Raw genomic sequence first — 18,638 nt, forward strand, 5'->3', positions numbered from 1 at the left:
AAGTCTGTTGCCTTTGTAAAGCATGTGAGGATGACATTGTAGACCTGTTCATTGAGGACCTGGTCTTCCTTAGGTAATGCTTTTCTTGCTGACTTAACCGCTTTCCGGTTGAATCTTAGCCCAGGTGCAATATTTGCTCTTGGAGGGGGATTAATTCTTGAAATCCTGGATGGACGCAACCGGAGACGCGCTTTAAAATCCTCTACAAATTGTCTTCCTTCCTTGCTAAGAGGTCAGTGATTCTCAGGTTGATGGGAAGACACACAGGACGTGCCTGCACGGAAAATTCATCTTTCTGCTTCTTAGGAGTTCATGTCTTTGCCCTGTGGTAGCTCCCGTGCCCTTCGGAACACAGCAAGGTATTTAACGTTATTTGCTGGTTTCTCCTTATGGTCTGCAGTGGGAATAAGGCGAATGCTCAACCACAGCTACTCTTCTGGTCTTGGAAAACCTGTTTGTATTCCATGAAATAGAAATTCTTAACCGTGTGTCTGTCTTTAACCTCTGCCTTACAATTTTCTCAAGTTTCCTAAGGAAAGGATTTCCTCTTTCTACTGTGGTGTGTGCAAATAGGTTGTGGGAACTTTCTTCTCCCGAAACGGTTTTAAGATGGGAAAGCAAGTAGAAAGGCAAAATGGAGACAAGCTGGAAGCAGCAACATACAATCAGACCAAATATATTCTGACTGAGCATCCAGAAAGATGTGTATGAATGTGTAGCATCGTGCTTTCCTGCTGCTGCTCCTCAGCACCTGGATCATCCTGCCCAACAGCTGCCAAAGCCCTTTTCCCTGGGGACGTGTCTAATCCCATAAATCTATTAAAATTGGTGATGTGCAGTCTTCTCTACTGTACCTTTTATGAGTAAACGCTACATTTTATTTTGAACTTGCTGTTTATTCACTTAATTCAATGCTGCCACTTTTTTTACTTATGACAGAGTGAAAAATAATCTCTCCATTCTGTACCACTCGTTTTCTGGACATCTCTTTTTGGACATCTCTTGTGCCCTTTTGGTCCTTGTAGCCCCTTCCCCCACGCCTTTATTTTTCCCTTCTCTGAAAGAATCTTACTTCATCTGTCTGTGTTTTGGATCCAGGCTATTTCCTACCTCTGGTTACATTTACTGTCTTTCTGGGCCAGGTAGTTGGACCATTATTTTCTTAAGGTCCTTCATGTTTCAAATTCACTGATGCTCTGGAAGTAACGGTTCAGTTCTGATTTAGAAAAATACAGTGGTAGAGTTGAGATCTCATTTTGGGTTGGGTCTGACTCATTACTCACAGAATCACAGGGGTTGGACTGGAGGCCATCTTGCCCAACTCCCTGCTGAAACAGTTTGCACAGGAAAGCATCCAGGTGGGTTTTGAGCATCTCCACCATCTCTCTGGGCAGCCTGTGCCAGAGCTTCTAGCCTCACTGTAAAGGAGTTTTCTCACATTCTAATGGAACTTCCTGTGTTCCAAATTGTGCCCATTGCACCTTGTGCTGAGTATCGCCATTCTGGATCTTAAACTAAAAGCATGCTGGCTCCAAGATGTGGATGCATCAGGGTTTCTAAAATAGCATCAATCACATGCTCTGTTACAAGGAAATGAATCAAGAACATAAATTCCCTGCTTACATCAAGACCTTCTTCCTGTGTGGTAGCAACTATAACTGTGCATATCAGACAGCGGTTGTGTTTTCCTCATGTGTGATATTTTGCACTTACTGCCGTGGTGTTTCAGCACCTATCCACTCTGCTTTGTGAAGCACTCCTCCAACTTAGCACAGACAGCTTTTTTCTTTGATGATCCCAGGGTAGTTTCCTACCTATGGGCAGCCTCTTCACTCCTTATCTAGGCTTCTTTGCATTCACCCTACGTTCAGTGGCAGATGTTCCAGGACAACCAAGGCTGTGTTCCATGGCAGATGTCCCAGGGCAGATGAAAGAGCTCTAGTGTAAACTTGCAATGGTGAAAAATAAATCCCAAACCTGAAAGTAACCAAAATTCACAGAAATTGTATTGTTTATTTCCTGTACCTTATTTAGTTATTGACTGAGATTGACCTGCCTTCTTGACTCATGGCAATGTAGAGCCTCTGGTGATAAATCTTGGTGAACCTTTTGAAAACTGAAGTGCCTGTGTTGATCAGATTACCTTCATCTCTACTCGTGTACTCCACAGAAAGTCTCTCTACAGATCTCTCTGTAAAGGCCAAACTATCCCTTCACCTCTGGATTTTTTTTACTGGCCAAATGATGTTTCGAATGGCTGAAAAACAAATCCTCGGTTTTCTGTAATGTTTCTGAAGAGCTGTTTTTAAATAGTTGTGTGTTTCTGTTTTTTTTTCTTTATAAGGAACCCACCTTTGTACTGAACTTGAGTATCCATTGGAAGAGTCAGATTGGTAAACTATACCATAGGAGTAGAATGTTTTACCCAACTGTTGTGCCTATGTTTTTACTTCATCCTTTTATCTTTTTCACCCCTCACCTCTGACATTTCTCCCAGGAACCTTTGAGGGAGAAAAGGTTCATTCACCCACAGTTACCTACCTGCCCATCGGTCATGAGCTGCCCCGACTCTCAGAAGACAGGGAAGAATGCTGATTCCTCTCCAAAACAAGTTATCTTCAAGAAAAGCACCCGTGACAAAGCCGTAAGTACCATAATAACGGGTATAGATAGGTGTGATGGACTAGATGATCCTGTAGGTCATTTCCAACCTTATGATTCTATGAGTTTCACTCATAGTTGAGATGAAGACCTGATACAAACCTCTTTCCTGTCCCCTTTCATGTTTCTTAAGAAGGACCACGATCCATATTTAGTGCAAAGTGTGAGCAGACAATGTAAACAAAGCTCATATGGGAGAGCTTGTTGCAGTCTTGCATAAAAGGCAACTCCCCTCTCATTCGTCCAGGTTGTAGCCCTGCTGGTCAATGATTGAAACAAAGCCGATTCACTGATAGCGAATCTGATACCATCAGAAATATTTCAATCCGTAGCTCTGTCCCATCTGTATTTGTGTTTTACTTCTTGGAGCTGTTCCACGTCAGGTTCTCTCTTCTGATGTGGAGACTTCTTAGAGCCTGTGTGAATTGTTTGGTGAGGAGAAAGAAAAAAACGTGCTGAAAATGGAATCGCTCCATTCTCTATGGAATTTACAGCTCCAGACTGTATTCTCCCACCCGCAAGCACACAACACTTTGTAGTGCAACTGTGGTCATCTTTTCCCTACAGCTGACCATCTACCTGGGAAAGCGTGACTTCATTGACAACATGGGGAGTGTGGAACCTGTAGGTAAGTCCACAAGTGTGCAAGCTGCCCTTTCTGCTCTCCTAAGCCTGATTATCCTCCGGTAATCTTTTTAATTTTCCTTTCTTTCAGATGGTGTTGTGTTGGTGGATCCTACAATGATCAAGGGGAAAAAAGGTTTGAGGTGTTATGCAATGCAGCTTTTAGTTTGCTCGTCCTCTTTTCAAGTGAGATACTGAGATAGAATTATTTTTTACATTGCTTCTGGGGTACCAATGTAACTCCTCAATGAAAGGACTTCTTACTCAAAGCAATATGCATAAAGACTTAAAATATGAATACCGACTGGGTTATACAACAGTGTTGAGATGAGTTTCCATGACCGGTGCAGGATTTTACATCACCTGGCTGTGTCAGCCTGCTGCATGCCTTACCTGCCTGTGTTTCCTTGCAGTGTACGTGACTCTGACCTGTGCTTTCCGGTACGGCCAGGAGGACATTGATGTGATCGGCCTCACCTTCCGGAGAGACCTGTTCTTCTCTAGGGTCCAGGTGTACCCACCTGAAAACAAGCCAGAGTCTCTCTCCCACTTGCAGGAATCTCTGCTAAAGAAGCTGGGGAAAAATGCTTACCCCTTTTTCTTTACAGTGAGTATCTCTTAAGAGCCCCTGACCTTCTTCATCTGTCATTACAGGTACACCTCTTTGATTCTGCTCAGTGGGTGGGTGCCTGCTGGGTGTTACTGACGTCTCAGGTACAATCCAGTGATCCCAGCTGCTGGATTCGCTGATGGAGTGCTAGTGCTCCATCTCCAGGATGCTCTGCAGCCTTTCCAGTTGGAGAAGCTGCTGGCCCTGTGCAGACCAGGAGCAAATGGTCATTGCCTGGAGGCTGGCTGTTTTAATAGCCTTAGCTGTGCTTCCAGAACAGATGCCTTGCTCAACCTTCAAGCCCATGTGAACAGTGATTTGCACTACTGTGAGCCATGCTGGTAATCCTGGGTGGGAGCCAGATATCCCAGCTCCTGATGTGTGTCTCCGGTGCTCTAGTGTTTGATTATAAGCCCAGAAGCTCTATGGGTCTCTTCTTACTTTTTGTCTGTGTTTGCACTGCTGCATTTTTCTGTTGTTAGCATTCTAAAGTCCCTTTCTTCCTAAAAGACTTTGTTCATGTACGGTGAGCATAAAGATCCAGCTTCTCTCTGAGTTGGAACTTCAAAGGGTTGCTGTATGGAAGTGACCTGTTGTCTTCAGGGCTACCTTGTACCCTTTGTGATCATTGAGTTAATTAAAATAGCACAGAAATCTGCATAATGTTGCTCTGGGCTCTTTTTCTTTTTGTTCCTACAGTTCCCAGATTACCTGCCTTGTTCAGTCTGTTTGCAGCCTTCACCTCGTGATGTTGATAAGGTGAGACTGGTACACTGGTGCTTATCATGGAGTTTACTGTGTTGTGCCACAAACGTCAGGAACCTGGCTGGAACCTCAGCTACAGCACGCATCATGGAGCTGGAATTCAATTCCTCAAAATAAGAAAAAAAGATCTAGTCCAATAGCTGCAAGGCTGTGCTAAATCTGCAGTGCTTGTCATTTCCTTAAGGGTACTGCATGACTTGTGGGTTGGACATGCAAAGTGATCTGAGCAAGCTTGTGTTAGCTATCAGTCACATGAGAGAGGGGAGGCTGAGTGCCTGAAATCTCACTGATGGGTGTAACTAACAGGTGTTAGACCTGCTTCTGAGTTGAAACAAATGCAGAGAAGGTCTGTTTTGTATGTGTATATAAAAAAACAAACAAACTCTGGAGGATATATCACCAAACAGTGAGATGTTCTGGTAGGTTTGGCACTGTTTAAAGTAGTCCTCCTGTACTTCACAGGATGCTTCTCTGAACATCTAGGCTAGGTCTAAAGCCAGGCATAGCAATATAAACCTGTTAAAGCAAAGGTCTGCTTGGCCTCATCTCTCCCAGTCCTTAGACACTGGGAAGGGGGGAGCTTGATTGTGAGTCAGGTATTGGCATTACGAAGCTGTTTCAGAAACCCAAGATGGACTGGAGAACTTTGCAGGCCTGCTGGTGGTGCCTCCTGCAGTGTGCTGTGACCTCTACAACTCTGCTCTCGTATCATTTTAGAAGGGGTGTCATCTGTCAGAGGCTGGGAGCTAAGCCTTGTAGCATGGAACAGGGGGATGCTGAGACACCGGGTGGTGGGAATCTCTGTTACGATGGTCATAGGCCAGAAGGATTTGCAGTTGGCAGGAATCTGCCAGTTTCTAGGATACAGAAAAATGCTTGAACGTCTGCAGGTGTGGCTTGTTTCACAGCTGCCCTCTCTCTCTGGCAGAGCTGTGGGGTGGACTTCGAGGTGAAAGCTTTTTCAACAGAGAATTTGGAAGAGAGAATTCACAAGAGGTAACAGCGCACGTATTTCTGTATGCCTTCAACTGTGCCCTTATAAAGAAGGGAGGAATTACAATGAGCGTGGTTGCTCATTCACCTTTGTTCCACTTGTCAGTGGGCTTCTTAAGCTTAATTAAGCATGTGTGAGTGCAAAACTCCTGCCTCAGCCAAACACAAGGTACCATCCTGGTATCTTCTGCTGCTTCCCAGGAACTCCGCACGGCTGTTGATCCGTAAAGTGCAGTTTGCTCCAGAAGAACCAGGACCCCAACCTTGTGCAGAGACCACGTGGCAGTTCTTCATGTCCAACAAGCCATTGCATCTGAAAGCTTGCCTCAGTAAAGAGGTGAGGAGTTTGCCCCTGGGACATCATTGTACTTCAATACCAATAAGCATTCTGTTACCCAAACAGCTGTTTTGTGTGTTACCAAACTCTGTCTCAGCTGATCCAGATTTGTCCTGCACACTTCTAAGGTGTTTTTGGCAATAGCTTCTGCTAGAGGAGGGTGGGACACCGTTATCAGAGTCATTTGAGGCCAAGGAGGGCATTGGAGGCAGGATTGATCATGGGGAGGGGCCACCTTGCTTTATCTGGCCTCTGTTGGTTCTGGAATGGTTTATGGCCTGGGAGAAGCCTTTTGACTGGGTTTCTGAGCACCGGTTTTCCCCTAGGTGTACTACCATGGTGAGCCCATTCCAGTCACTGTCATGGTCACCAACAGCACAGAGAAAACAGTGAAGAAGATCAAAGTCCAGGGTATGTTTTTTTTACCACTGCCTGGATTCTCGTAGGACAAGAACACCATGGTGGGAGGGCTGAAAGAACCAGAATTTAGTGCTTGTGCACTGCCTAAGCAGGCAGTATGCAGTGCATCAGGAATTTCTCCCTCCTCCCTGTCTGTTGATGTTTGTTTGCTGCTTCAAGCCTTTTTTCCTGACTCATGGTTACTTGCCTGGCTTAATTTCAAGCCCCCGTATGTCGTGTCTACATAGGAAAGGGCTGGCATTGTGGCAGGCAAGGCAGATCTGGGGGAAATCTGCCTCTTGGGCAGGGTGCAAAGGGCTTCTGTCAGCATGATGCTCAGCTACCAGGGAACGTGTCCAGGTGGTGGGCTTCACTCTGTCAGAAATGCCCTGCACAGCGAGAAACAGCCACTCTGCCAGCGATGGTGTAATTCCTCCTGAGGTTCAGTACTGCCTGTGTTTTATTTGTAGCACTGCATGCTTTCATCCCACAAGCGCTGTACTGCTTGGGCCTGTGGAAGGCAGGCTGAGACAAAGGATGAGAAAGCAGAGAAAGCAGGGAAAGAACAAAGTTGCTGAAGGTTTCATAAAACTCCACAGCAGAGAAAGCCAATTCGGTGCATATCTTGCATGCACTATCTAGTTACTCCCAGTATTTTTTAACCTGACATTCTTCAGTCTAGCTTAAAAAGACCTTATTTCAACAGTACATCACTGTTTGAATCAGGATTACCATACACTTTCTGGTGTTTGTTTGGAGAATGCTGTCAGAGGAGCTTGGCTGCAGTTTGGTATCCAGTCTGCTTGATGATGATGTAACTAGCACCTCTTGTGCATGAGAGGTGAAAGCAAGCATGTTTAGAGAAGGAGATCTTTGTAATAGAAGAGCAGGCTCCCAAGGGATACCATGGGCTATTGACGCTTTCTGTCACCTCCAAATCAAAGCTGGATTTGTTTCAGGGAAGATAGAGACTAACAACACAAGGTGGCAAAGTCTATGATCAGGCTGCCTGACCTGGTGCTCCCTTCAGGCTCTAAATATTTGGGTTTTCCTGCTGTCATCCTCACATTTTCCACTCCTGAGACTGTGGAGCAGCTGTGTTGTTTCTGATGCCTGTGCACAACTGATAGTCCCTCTTTCCCTTTCTCACTTCAGTGGAGCAGGTTGCCAACGTGGTTCTGTACTCCAGTGACTTCTACACGAAAGTGGTAGCTGCTGAGGAGGCATCGTGAGTAAATACTCTGCTTATCCATCCTTGCTACGCACCTTCACACCTCTTAATGACTCTCCTCCTCTGTTAAGGGAGGTATTCCTGGCTGCAGCATGGCAGTTGCTTGCTGTCACAGCACTCTTGGCTTTGATGCCAGCCATGCTCTCAGTGCAGCTGGTCTCCCCTTTTTGTACCAGTGGGTACCTTGCTCCTTTTTTCAGAGAACAGGGGAGGCTACAGAAAAGCTGCTTTGTTTGAAGTGTAATTACTTACAAGAAACACTTAACAAGGGTGCATTGCTCCTCACTGCTTGAAATCTTTGAAAGGATCTGCACTGCTTTTCTAAAAGCTGCTCCTGTGTGCCTGGGAGCGCTGGATGCTCTAGTTTGGGGTCAATCTTTTTCATAACGCTTTCTCTGATGAGATCAGAAGAACCCTCTCCAAACCCTTGGCTCCATAGTGTGGTGGTGTGGAGAACCTCCTGCTCTTATGCCATGCAGTGCATTTGCCATTGGGCTCTGCTTTGTGAGGAGGACTGGATCCACCCAGACACTTGATACTTTTCTGGGTTTTGCTCTGCTGTTTAGGAGCAGGTCATCCTTTGAGTACTGATCTTCTGAACTGGGATTCATTTCATCCAGATACAGAGGTCTGTGGCATGGTTGGACCAACTTTTGGATTCCTGCCTTAATGTGAAACAGATCATTTTCTGCAAATGCTTGTTTCCCTCTGCTGATTACAAAGGACTTTTTTCTGACTGGTCCAGGCACACACGTCCATGTTGTAGACTTTTAAGTCTGGACAGATAAATCGTACTCCTTGTGGATGGCTTTGAGATCCATTTTGAGGTTATCCTAGTTGGGTCTGTGAGGCAAATCAGAGTGTATTGCTTTCCCACTCTCACCTGCTTCTTATTTCCAGGGAAAAGGTGCAGCCAAACAGCAGCCTGACAACAACGCTGACAGTTTTGCCCTTGCTGGCAAACAACCGGCAGACCCGGGAAATAGCCCTGGATGGCAAGCTAAAGGATGAGGATACCAACTTGGCTTCTAGCACCATGTGAGCAGAGCTTTAAAGGGTCTCAACTGTTGGAGGGTGTAAAGAAGAGGACAAGGTCTGACCTATCAGATGGTTGTGTCTGTCTTGATGGGTGCATCTGCACTGCGCATCTTACCCTGTCGTAGTCATTCAGGCTAAATGGTAATAGGGATGGAAAGGGGTATTAGCTGTCCTTGAGGCTCTGTTTTAGGACAATGGGGTGTTCATCTAGTTGCTTTTTTCCTGCCATAAGTTGTTGCTGTACTACCTAAAACACCACTTTGTTTTCTCTGATAGTCTTAAGGATGGAATAGACAAGACAGTGATGGGGATTCTGGTTTCCTACAAGGTCAGAGTGAAGCTCACTGTTTCGGGGTAAGAGACTTCTTGCTGCACCTGCTTAGAATTAAGAGAGTGAAGTGTGTATTTCACTGATATTCCGGAGAAGGTGGAACAGTCCACCCTAAAAGAAAGGGCACATTTTGTAGAACAGGCATAAACTTCATCAAAATTGTGCATTAGCCTCTCCAAACAAGATTTCTTGAGCCTGAGGTGTTGTTATACCTCCCATTGTTGCAATAAGAATTTGACCGTATGAGCAGAGGTGGTTGTATAAACCTGTGGTTTACGTTGCAATTTCATTTCAAAGTTATAATTTTGATTTTGTGAGAGCTTAAGTGAAACTTTGCTTGAATTTTTGTGTTGGTGTTGTTCTCCCAGACATCGTTCTGAGAATCATAAACTGAGGTTCTGTACTGAGCCAACTTCCTGCGAGAAGCTGGTGGTATCAGCATGAGATGGTTCCCAGCATACAGTGCAAACGAGGGCAAGCATAATTAGTGCTGATAGTCACTGTTTACATTTGTATTTATTCATTCATCCTTCTTCCTAATAGAAAAATGAGTATAAGCTAGTGATATGCATAAAGAGTGATAAAACGACCACTGCTTTCTGTGGATTGCCTCACTTTCCCTCTGGATTGCCCTTGTCCTGGTACTCAGGCCCTCAGCAAGGAGCCATGCTAACACTTGGTCAGAAGTTCAAAAACTTTAAAAAATGAAAATTAAAAACAAGTGTGTTATGATGTTATGGTCTGTAGGAAGGTGATTTTGATGGTCCACAACTAAAAAGTTATTGCTGGAACATCCAAGCGGGAAGGCACTAAACATAAGTGTGTTTTATTCTGTTTCTTTCTGTAGCCTGCTGGGAGACATCACCTCCAGGTAAGTGCCATCTTCGTTTTAGACCATGTAGCCATGGTTGCTCATTAGAAAAAAGCTGAAGGAATAGGTGAAGCTGGAATTCTGGCTGGCCTGAGGTGAGAGGAGCATGGAACCAGGCATGGCTGGGGGCTGTGCATCTGATGCATTCTCTCTCTCGCCCATAGTGAGGTGAGCACAGAGCTGCCATTTCGTCTCATGCACCCCAAACCTGAGGAAAAGAACCCAGCAGGTCAGTTATACCTCATTTTTGCCTTCTTTTTTTTTTATTGCTGTTGTTGTATTTGTCCCACGTGAATTATTACTACTGCAAGGCTTGCAGTGATTTAGTCTCTAGGGGACTACCATGTGCATCTGTGTGAACCTCAAGGCACAAGGGAACAGGGAGAAGGGATGCTGAGATGGAAGAAAAAGCAGAGCTGGGTCATGTTTCCTTTCTTTCATCTGTAGAATCACAACTGAAAGCACAGGGACTTGAGGGAGCACAGTTAAATTTCATCACCACTGGGTCCTGAGGGCAGCTGTCAACAATTTCTAGCCAGATTACAATGCAGCAAATAAGGTCACAAAAAACACCTAAAATGTACCAAAACAAAACAAAAAAATCTTTTAAGCAAAGTTTAAGAGGTGACAAAGCCATTTGTGGTTTTACAAAATCCCTATTGTGTACCTGTAGCATTGCCCATGGTGTTTGTGGTGTGGTCTTGACGTTCATTTTTGTGTACAGGAATATGAGAGGATTGGTCTCTTCAGAATTGGGTCAGAAAATAGAAGTGTGAGAAACATCCTGAAGGTTAACCAGCTTGCTGTCTTGGTTACTTGTATAAATCATAGGCCAGTGTAAAGAACTAGCTTTCCCTGGGTATATACTGATGATTGGATGGAAAAAGTTCAGATTGTCTTAAGCATGTTTTCTCTTCCCACTTCTACAGTCCCTGACTGTATCTGTTTCCTAGTGGTGATCACACAAACTGCAAGGTGCACTGAATCAGGATTTCCTATACAGCATCTGGAGCAGCTAATGAACACAAAACATTATGCGTGCCTTCCAGCGTGGGGATTTTTCTAGATGAGTCAGCCTGTCCTGCTCTTTGTCTTTGGATGCAGTCATGTGGGCTTCAAGCAGAAACCCATGGCTGCTTCTGCACTGTGATTTCTTTTCTTTATTTTTTTCTTTGGGCTAAAACTTACCTCAAGTTGCAGTATCTCAGAGCGTGACCACTAGATTATGGAGGAGTCTATGAAAGGAGTCTATGACAGGAGTTATCCCCCCTTTCCAACTGAATTATAGCATTTTATATTGTTGGGGGACTTGGACATGAGCAGTGAGAGGAAAAACTGGTGATCCTCAGGTCTCTGGTTAGGAATCAGTGTTTTCTAGCAATGGACATACCCGAGTGGCTGAACGAGAGCTTCTTAACTCCTTCGTTGCACTCATGCACAGATGAAAACTTATTTTCCCCCCTAGAAAACCTCTGCTGTGAGCATGTGCTCATATGAGAAGTCTTTGGTGCATGTTGCATTGCCATTAGCAGCACAGTGAGTCCAGGAAGTGCCTTCGGGATGAACCACAACGGTTGTCCCCCTCCTCACTGCCTTTCTGCTGTGGCCACATGGAAGGCAGCAGCATCACCAGGAAGGAGCACAGGCACTCCTCAGATGCATGCAGGTTGCAGGCTGTGAGATGGGAAATTGGATGCTCAGGGTTGGTCTGTAGGACTGATAAGTGTGGACCGCCTTGGAGAAGTTGCTGTGAGGCAAATGCTGTGCCCATGTGGTGGGTTTCCCTTCCATGCTGCATGCCTGCACAGCTCTGCTAGCAACCTGCTGACATTACTGCATGCTTAATCATGGTCTCAAATTGTGACTCTCTGTAGGAGAGCAGCTTTGCCAAGGGTCTTTCCTTCTGTTCCGCTTGCACGTCCTGAAGTATTTCCCCTAGACTTTTCTGCAGGAATCCCCCTGCCTCTGAAATGGTTGCCTAGGAAAGGTGGTTGGTGAGGGCCATCTGGTGTCTGCAGTGAGCCTCACATGGCAGAGGTGCTGCTGGACCCCAGGGCTGCAAAACTGAGCTTTTGTGGATCCAGAGAGAAGCTTAACAACCTCCAATGAGGACCATCCAAAGGCTCAGGGAACGGTAATGAATTCTGTGTATATTTGCAGAATGGTGTGAGGTTTTTTTTTTGGACGTGACACCGTGTTTGGTGTGAATGCCACAACTCCCTTTTTATTTCCTGTGCTTTGGGCTGTTAATTTTGGCAGAAGCATTTGTAGGCTAGGATGAAGAAGAATGGAAGTCAGTCAGTTCTCCGTTTTAAGATCATTTGAAAGGATGGCTGATATGCTCTGTTGAGTAGCACACTCAATAGAGGGTGGGCAGAAGACTTGACAAGGGAAATAGAGAACTGCAGTATTTCTCAGATCGCTTCCCCCAACACATCCTTTCCCCAAAGATGCAGCCCACATATTGTTTGCGACATCAAAGTCATCTGGGAGCTTGCTGTCAGGAGACAGCTATGCGTCGCGCTTTTTGTGCAGGTGGAAGCTGTAGGTTTCTTTTGATTTTAGGGGAGGAAAAAAGTGAAGTTTCAAGAGCTATCCCATGGGAAAGGCCTACAAGAAGGGAGGGAGGAAAAAAGTGCTTTCTATTTGAACAAGGAAACTAACACAGAAGAAAATCCCTCAGGAGCCTGCATAGCTGATCTGGCAACTGTGCTGGAGTGCAGTGTCTGAGCTCATTACAGGGAATAAAACAGCTTCCAAATGAAGCTGGTAAAATGAAACTCTTTCTGGCTTTCCACGTTCTCTGCCTTTATCTCACTGCTGGAAGGACCGTTCAGACTTTGGAGGTGCAGTTTTTATTTCTACCGCTTCGGTTCATAAACTAAAGTGAAATAACATTGAATTTGTAGTCAAGCAAATCAAGTCTTAATTGCAGAGATGGAGCTTCAACAAACAGTATTTAGAGTGTTAAGGGTCCCATAAGGTATACTTTTAATTTGTTGGCTTGTTTAGCAGCCTCTGCCATGAGTGTAGAAAAAGGTACATGCACAGGGAATTTTGAGATCACTCCTTTACCCATTCCCCTTTGTTTTTACTGATGAGTCAGTAGCAACCAGTTTGTTGTACCTCCCTTCTCCGTTGAGTTGTCACTTCATCTTAAGATGCAGCTGGGAGAAAGGAAAAGTCGAAGCAGTTTAGAGAGTTGAAGCTAAAGTGGATTAAAAATGTCACATACAATGACTTATTCCCTGCAGAGGGGTAATATCTTTTCCCTTCTCTAGCTAAAGTGACTTACAGCAAAATTAAATGAAACGTGTAGCATCAGTGCATTTAATCATGCAGAGCTGACTGTTTATGAGGGTGGACAGGGGTAGGACAAGGGGGAATGGTGTTAAACTGAGACAGGGAGGTTTAGGTTGGATATTAGGAGGAAGTTTTTCACCCAGAGGGTGGTGAGGCACTGGCACAGGTTGCCCAAGGAGGCTGTGGATGCCCCATCCCTGCAGGCATTCAAGGCCAGGCTGGATGTGGCTCTGGGCAGCCTGGGCTGCTGGTTGGCGACCTGCACACAGCAAGGGGTTGGAACTGGATGAACACTGTGCTCCTTTGCAACCCAGGCCATTCTGTGAGTGTGGAGAACCCCAGTGTTACATAAGGTAAACTTCTGGAGAACATGACTCAATTTTGGGGCCAAATGTGGACAGTGGATTAGCTGCTCTGTGCTTTCACAGCATATTATTTGACCTTTTTTTTATCTGTCTGTACGAGCACTCATCCCTCAGTAAAAAGCAGCTCTGTCAGATAGCATGGCCACTGCTGTTTGCTCGCTTTTTCGCACCTGGAAGAGACAGAAATGGAACTGCTTGCTGCCTTTCTTTTTCCATGTCTATTTATGGCGTCCTTGTCTTGGACTTCTCATTGGCCCAGCATTTCATGTGTGCTGGTTTTGCAACTGTTTTTGGATCCATGTGGTTCCCGGGTGGTTATTTTTAGGCAAGGCAGCTCCTGTCCCATCGGCTGGCAGTCGGTCTTTTCCACCCATTGACAAAAATGGATAGAGAGCTGTTTCTTTTAAAGACAGAATCCAACTGGGCTGTGTCTCTTGGTGCTTCCAAGGCCTTTCCCAGTCAGCAGCCCGCCCAGAAGCTCCTGCTGGGACTTTCACAAGGCTGTGCTCAGTGTGAGTTTTTTGCTCTGGGGTTTTCCTGCTCTTGTCCTGATGTTTTACGTTTCATGGGCCTATGTCTTGGACACTGACCTTTATTTTGGCTAGTATTCAACAAATGGTTATTTATCTGCTCCCTTGTTAAGCTTGCACGAAAGGATTGCTTTCAAGAAGCCCATAAATATTGTGTCCCTTTAACCCTATGCTCACCCCGTATTGATATTGTAACTTGCAGGAATCAGTGAATTTTCAAAAGGGTTTGCATGCCTTAGAATGTTACACAGCTTCTTCTTTCTTTTTTTTTTCTCCATCACGAAGTTAAAAGCAAGCTTATAATGAAAATTACCATATGTCACAACTTTAATTACATGGACTCATTTCTGTGGCTGCATAATAAGAGCTTATAGAAAACCCTCTGCAGAGAGCACGGTGATGTTCTGGAGCCTCATCTGTCCTCAAACACAGCCCCCTCCCATCCTAACCCTCAAAACAATTACAGGGATGCCAGTTGGAAATAGGTTGGCTTTTTCCTTATGTTTAGGGTCCTGTGACTCTTTCAGTGTTATAATGCTAAATAAGCCACAGGACAGCAAGGTAGCAACGAGGGGGGGGCCTGACTCCTGTTAGGGTGCTGATGTAGGCATTACAGCCCTACAGTGGGATGTAATGTAGCAGCCTGGAGATAAAATGCATTGAAAGATGCACGTATTTGAATGTAGTCTTACACCAAAGTTATGCAAGCATTGCCATGCTGTTACAATATCTGTGTATTGATTCGGTAAGTATCAGACAACATAATAAATGCCTAAGCCCAAAAATTCCTCTTCCCTCCTCCCCCCCCAAGCCATTCTGTAGAATCAGCTTCAAACCACATTGGTGAAGATCACTCGCTTTGCCCACATCTCTGATGTCACTGTTCCCATAGTAATGAGTGTACTTTGGAGAGGGGAAAGAGAACAGACTATTTAAAGAATAAAAATTGGAGGAAAATAAAATGATGCTTTGGTGTTGGAAACTTTAAAGGAAGTTTGCAACTTCTAAATATTTCATTTTAAATCCATTTCAGTCAAGTACGATTGCCCTGAGGCTGTCCAGATTTCATCCTGGCCTTTGTGAGCAGAGGAAGCTGTCCTTTCACACCATGAGCATACACCAGGGGAGCCTTTACGTGACCCATCATTTGAGGCATTTTGGCTACAGTGCCCCACTTGGCACAGTTTAAAGCTGACTTTTCCAGCAGTGCTAACCACAGCTTGTTGCCCTTGATTTCAGTGTTTGTTGTGGGTGGGAATTCCCCAGGTCATCCAGTCACTGAAACATTACCAACCCCTGATGACTCCTGTAGAATGCTGGCTTTACAGCACTGTGCTCTCTCACTTAAATTCATGAGAAATAAGCGAGTGGTGCAATGGTTACCTGATAAAGTGAATGTAAGAGCAAAACAATCCATTTTCCCACCTTTTCCCTACAGTATAATCTGTTTTGCTTACTTTAGGCTGTGCTGAATGCACCTTCCAAGGAATCCTGCTAGCAAGCTGCAATGCTGCTGTCACTGCTGCGTAGTCAGCAAAGATCCTATCAAAGGAACACAAGCACCAAAGGTTTATATTTAGGCAGGGATGAAATCAGGAGTATTGCCTCTGTCTGCTGAGAGGCTGCCTTTTTTTGTTCTGATTTCAGTACCTCTGTGTGTACTGAATGAGAACACCTCCTCATCAGCTGACTACTTAAATCACATTTGAGAGAGATCAGGTTTTGCTTCGGCAGGTGCATGCACACGTGTTCAGACTGTTGGAATTCTTGTATTGCTGCAAATCCTGATGCTTTATGAAGTTTTGCTATTCTTAGCATCCACTGTTCTAACTGTTGGTGTCTCTCTTTTCCTCCCTTACTGCATGCTGGTGACTGCAGGGAAGGATGGGTAAGTTTCTTTGAACAGTATTTCACATTCTAGCTGCTGCTGCACATTGCCTCTTTGAAAGCTCCTCAGAAGAGGAGGAAAATCCACAGCGTTCACAGAACATGAACTTAAAAAAGTGAGTAAGCTGCTGCGGCTTGACAAACTGCCACTATCAGTTGAACAGTAAGGACTGACCATGTGAAAGTAGTTTGAGATCATATTTTGCCTAACAGTTGGAGAGAAAGAGATGGTCAGCTGATGCTCTGTAGCTCTGTAGTTTCAGGAACTCAATGAGTTCAACCACATGCCTGTATTTTAAGTGCAGAAGGATGAAAGGTTTCACATTTGATCTCAATACAAAGACCCTTTCAGGCTGCAAACTATTCAGCTAGCTCATATGTAGATATTTAGCTGGAAAGAGCGTGATTCTTTGGAGATGAAAACCTCCTCAGTTTGTGTCCTGACTTGTTCAGTCAATTCCTTTTCATGCTATCTAGTACAGCACCAATGAAGACAGTGTCTGGGGGGATGTGATACAAATCCCTTTGAAGACAAAAGAAGTATCACCAGAGATTGCTCCAGGCGTCTCTTCTTCCAATTTGTTGCTTTTCAGTCTGCTGGTATAAAAAATGGCTGACCCCATTTAGAAAGACCTGTGCTTCTTCCCTTTCAGTGATGCAGAGATGGTATTTGAGGAGTTTGCTCGTCAACAGCTAAAAGACACGGGTGATGAAGAAGAAAACAAGAATGTTTCCTCAACTGATGAGTGATAAAGAGCACGAGCTGATGGAGAAGCTGTGTAGCCTGGCACCAATGATTAATTTAGGAGCTAGGTTTCGAGTAAACTGTGTTCTTGGTGCATGTGCTGTCAGCGATCAGTAGACGTAAAATCATAAATTTCTCTTACTTATTAAAATTTTCCACTTCATAAGAACATAGCAAACTCCATACCTGCTGCTTACTGTACCTACCAGAGGAGGTCAGGAAGGCTGCACCATCTGCTTCAGAGCTACCTGTTCAGGTGGTTGGTTACTTTTACCATTGATGAGAGCTTAAATGAGGGCTTGTGCAGCCTGCCTGTGCTCAGCTGGGGTCTCTGTGTCTTTTCTGTGCGTCTTTTTCACTAGTGAACTGAGTCCTAGTTTGAATGGCTGGCTTGCTGCCTTTGATTTAAAGATCCTCAGTGGGCTATACGAAATTGGTTTCGTTTCCTTTTGTTTGCTTTTGCATTTCTGCTTTATCCAACTCATCTAGTTAATATCTTCAGTGCTTGCACTGACCATGTGTATGGCTTACATCCTCCCTCTCTACCACTAAATGTCTTGCAAGTCCTCTTTCACAGCAGTTGTATTGCTGAGATGTTGCATTAGCTTTCTAGCTCTATACTTAACAGCCACGTTATTAAGGAACAGAAAAACGTGCTCTGTGCATGAATTCCTTAACATAGCTCCCTATGTGCAATGCTAACCAGAGAACTGCTAGTCTAGTTCTCTCATCTAGTTTTCTTTATGTGGCAGTGCTTCAAAAGAATGTGCAATGAAATTAAGGAGGAAACCATGGGGCAAACTGCCCTTAGAATCCCCATTGCTCTGCCAGAGATCAGCTTACACTCTAAGAAATGAGAACATAGTCTGCAAACATTGATCTCCCTTGTTGATCTGCATGTTCTCGTTATCCATGCAAATGCACGAGGTCCTTTTCTGGGTCTCACACAGGCTCTGGTTGAAATGAGTTGCATCAGCTAGTTACGTTTTGCATGTAAAAGGACTGCTGTTACCCTTTTCCCATTTTTGCTCTGTTTTTCACTGTTTCTGGATTAAAATTCTCCTGGGAAGTCTGAAGGCTGGGCCTACATTTATTATTATAAACGTACGTTTCTGAACCTAGCAACAAAAAATGAATTCAAGAGCTTTCCACTTCGATCCTAACAGCAGTGGTCACTTCACAGAGGAAAAAACACATTTTGGAGATGCCCATTTCCTCCCAGAGGGCACAGGACACCGCTGAAAGCCTGCAGGAAGCAAGTTGCTGTTGAATCAGCAATGCTGAACCTGCTTTGCTGAATGATGCTCTGCAAACGGGGCTTGTTTAAGATGCTGAAGGCATCTGAGGGCAGCTGAGCCCACGGCTCCACCTGGCAGTGCTTGTCACAGCTGTCTCGCCTGGGCTGAGACCACAGGAGGCGAGCTGTTTGCTTCGTGCCCAGCCTCGTGCCCTCAGCTGCTGAAGCATCGCTGCAGCCGTTCTCAGGTGTACCTAGCAGCACAGTTAGCTGAGCGCAGTTTTGGTTGTGAGGGAAGGGTTAGAGCAAGGCAAAGGCCTTTCTCACCAACGCTCTGCTATTCGCATTATTAATTTTGCGGTGACTCCCGGCCGCGGAACACCTGCTCTTCCCGCGCTCTCAAAACTGCACCACAGGGAGAGGCGGAAGAGCCCTGCTGGGGGCGCCTCCTCAGCGCTTTCCCTCATCTCCGCCAGGGGGCGCTGCAGGAGGAGGGAGGCGGGCGGTGGGGGGGGTGGGCTGCGGCCGCGCCGCCCCGCACGGTGCAGCATGGCGGCGGCGGGTGCCATGCAGCCCCAGGCCGGGGCGGTCGCCGCCGCCGCCAGCGCCGCAGCGGACGAGTCGTCGGACAGCGAGCCGGAGCAGGAGCCGGGCTCGCCGCAGAAACTCATCCGCAAAGTCTCCACGTCCGGGCAGATCCGCCAGAAGGTG

The 18,638-nt window shown here is 45.4% G+C and overlaps 2 protein-coding genes across 2 annotated transcripts in view; both read left to right on the plus strand.

Moving 5' to 3' along the window:
• Positions 1-2,540: 2,540 nt before the first annotated feature.
• On the plus strand, positions 2,541-18,280 carry SAG (S-antigen visual arrestin). Its single transcript, XM_048955315.1, has 15 exons — positions 2,541-2,644; positions 3,229-3,289; positions 3,377-3,421; positions 3,699-3,892; positions 4,595-4,654; positions 5,589-5,656; positions 5,855-5,990; positions 6,317-6,401; positions 7,545-7,617; positions 8,521-8,658; positions 8,935-9,012; positions 9,837-9,860; positions 10,025-10,089; positions 15,937-15,946; positions 16,599-18,280. The coding sequence occupies exons 1-15, from the start codon at positions 2,555-2,557 to the stop codon at positions 16,693-16,695; spliced, it is 1,224 nt and encodes a 407-aa protein (XP_048811272.1). The 5' UTR covers positions 2,541-2,554; the 3' UTR covers positions 16,696-18,280.
• A 175-nt stretch (positions 18,281-18,455) lies between these two features.
• DGKD (diacylglycerol kinase delta) overlaps positions 18,456-18,638 on the plus strand; it is a 56,893-nt gene continuing 56,710 nt past the window's right edge. Inside the window, exon 1 of the mRNA XM_048955588.1 lies at positions 18,456-18,635. Coding sequence (XP_048811545.1) covers positions 18,477-18,635 — 159 coding nt within the window. The 5' untranslated portion in view covers positions 18,456-18,476. The remainder of the gene's footprint in view (positions 18,636-18,638) is intronic.

This window comes from Lagopus muta, chromosome 9 (assembly GCF_023343835.1).
Source record: "Lagopus muta isolate bLagMut1 chromosome 9, bLagMut1 primary, whole genome shotgun sequence".
Lineage (NCBI taxonomy): Eukaryota > Metazoa > Chordata > Aves > Galliformes > Phasianidae > Lagopus > Lagopus muta.

Bases quoted from the DNA above. Each gene is read 5' to 3' on its own strand.
- SAG (XM_048955315.1), top strand. From the start codon at position 2,555: ATGAGCTGCCCCGACTCTCAGAAGACAGGGAAGAATGCTGATTCCTCT. The intron at 5,657-5,854 runs GTAACAGCGCAC...GCTGCTTCCCAG, and splicing joins GAAGAGAGAATTCACAAGAG to GAACTCCGCACGGCTGTTGA. The intron at 9,013-9,836 runs GTAAGAGACTTC...TTCTTTCTGTAG, and splicing joins GTGAAGCTCACTGTTTCGGG to CCTGCTGGGAGACATCACCT.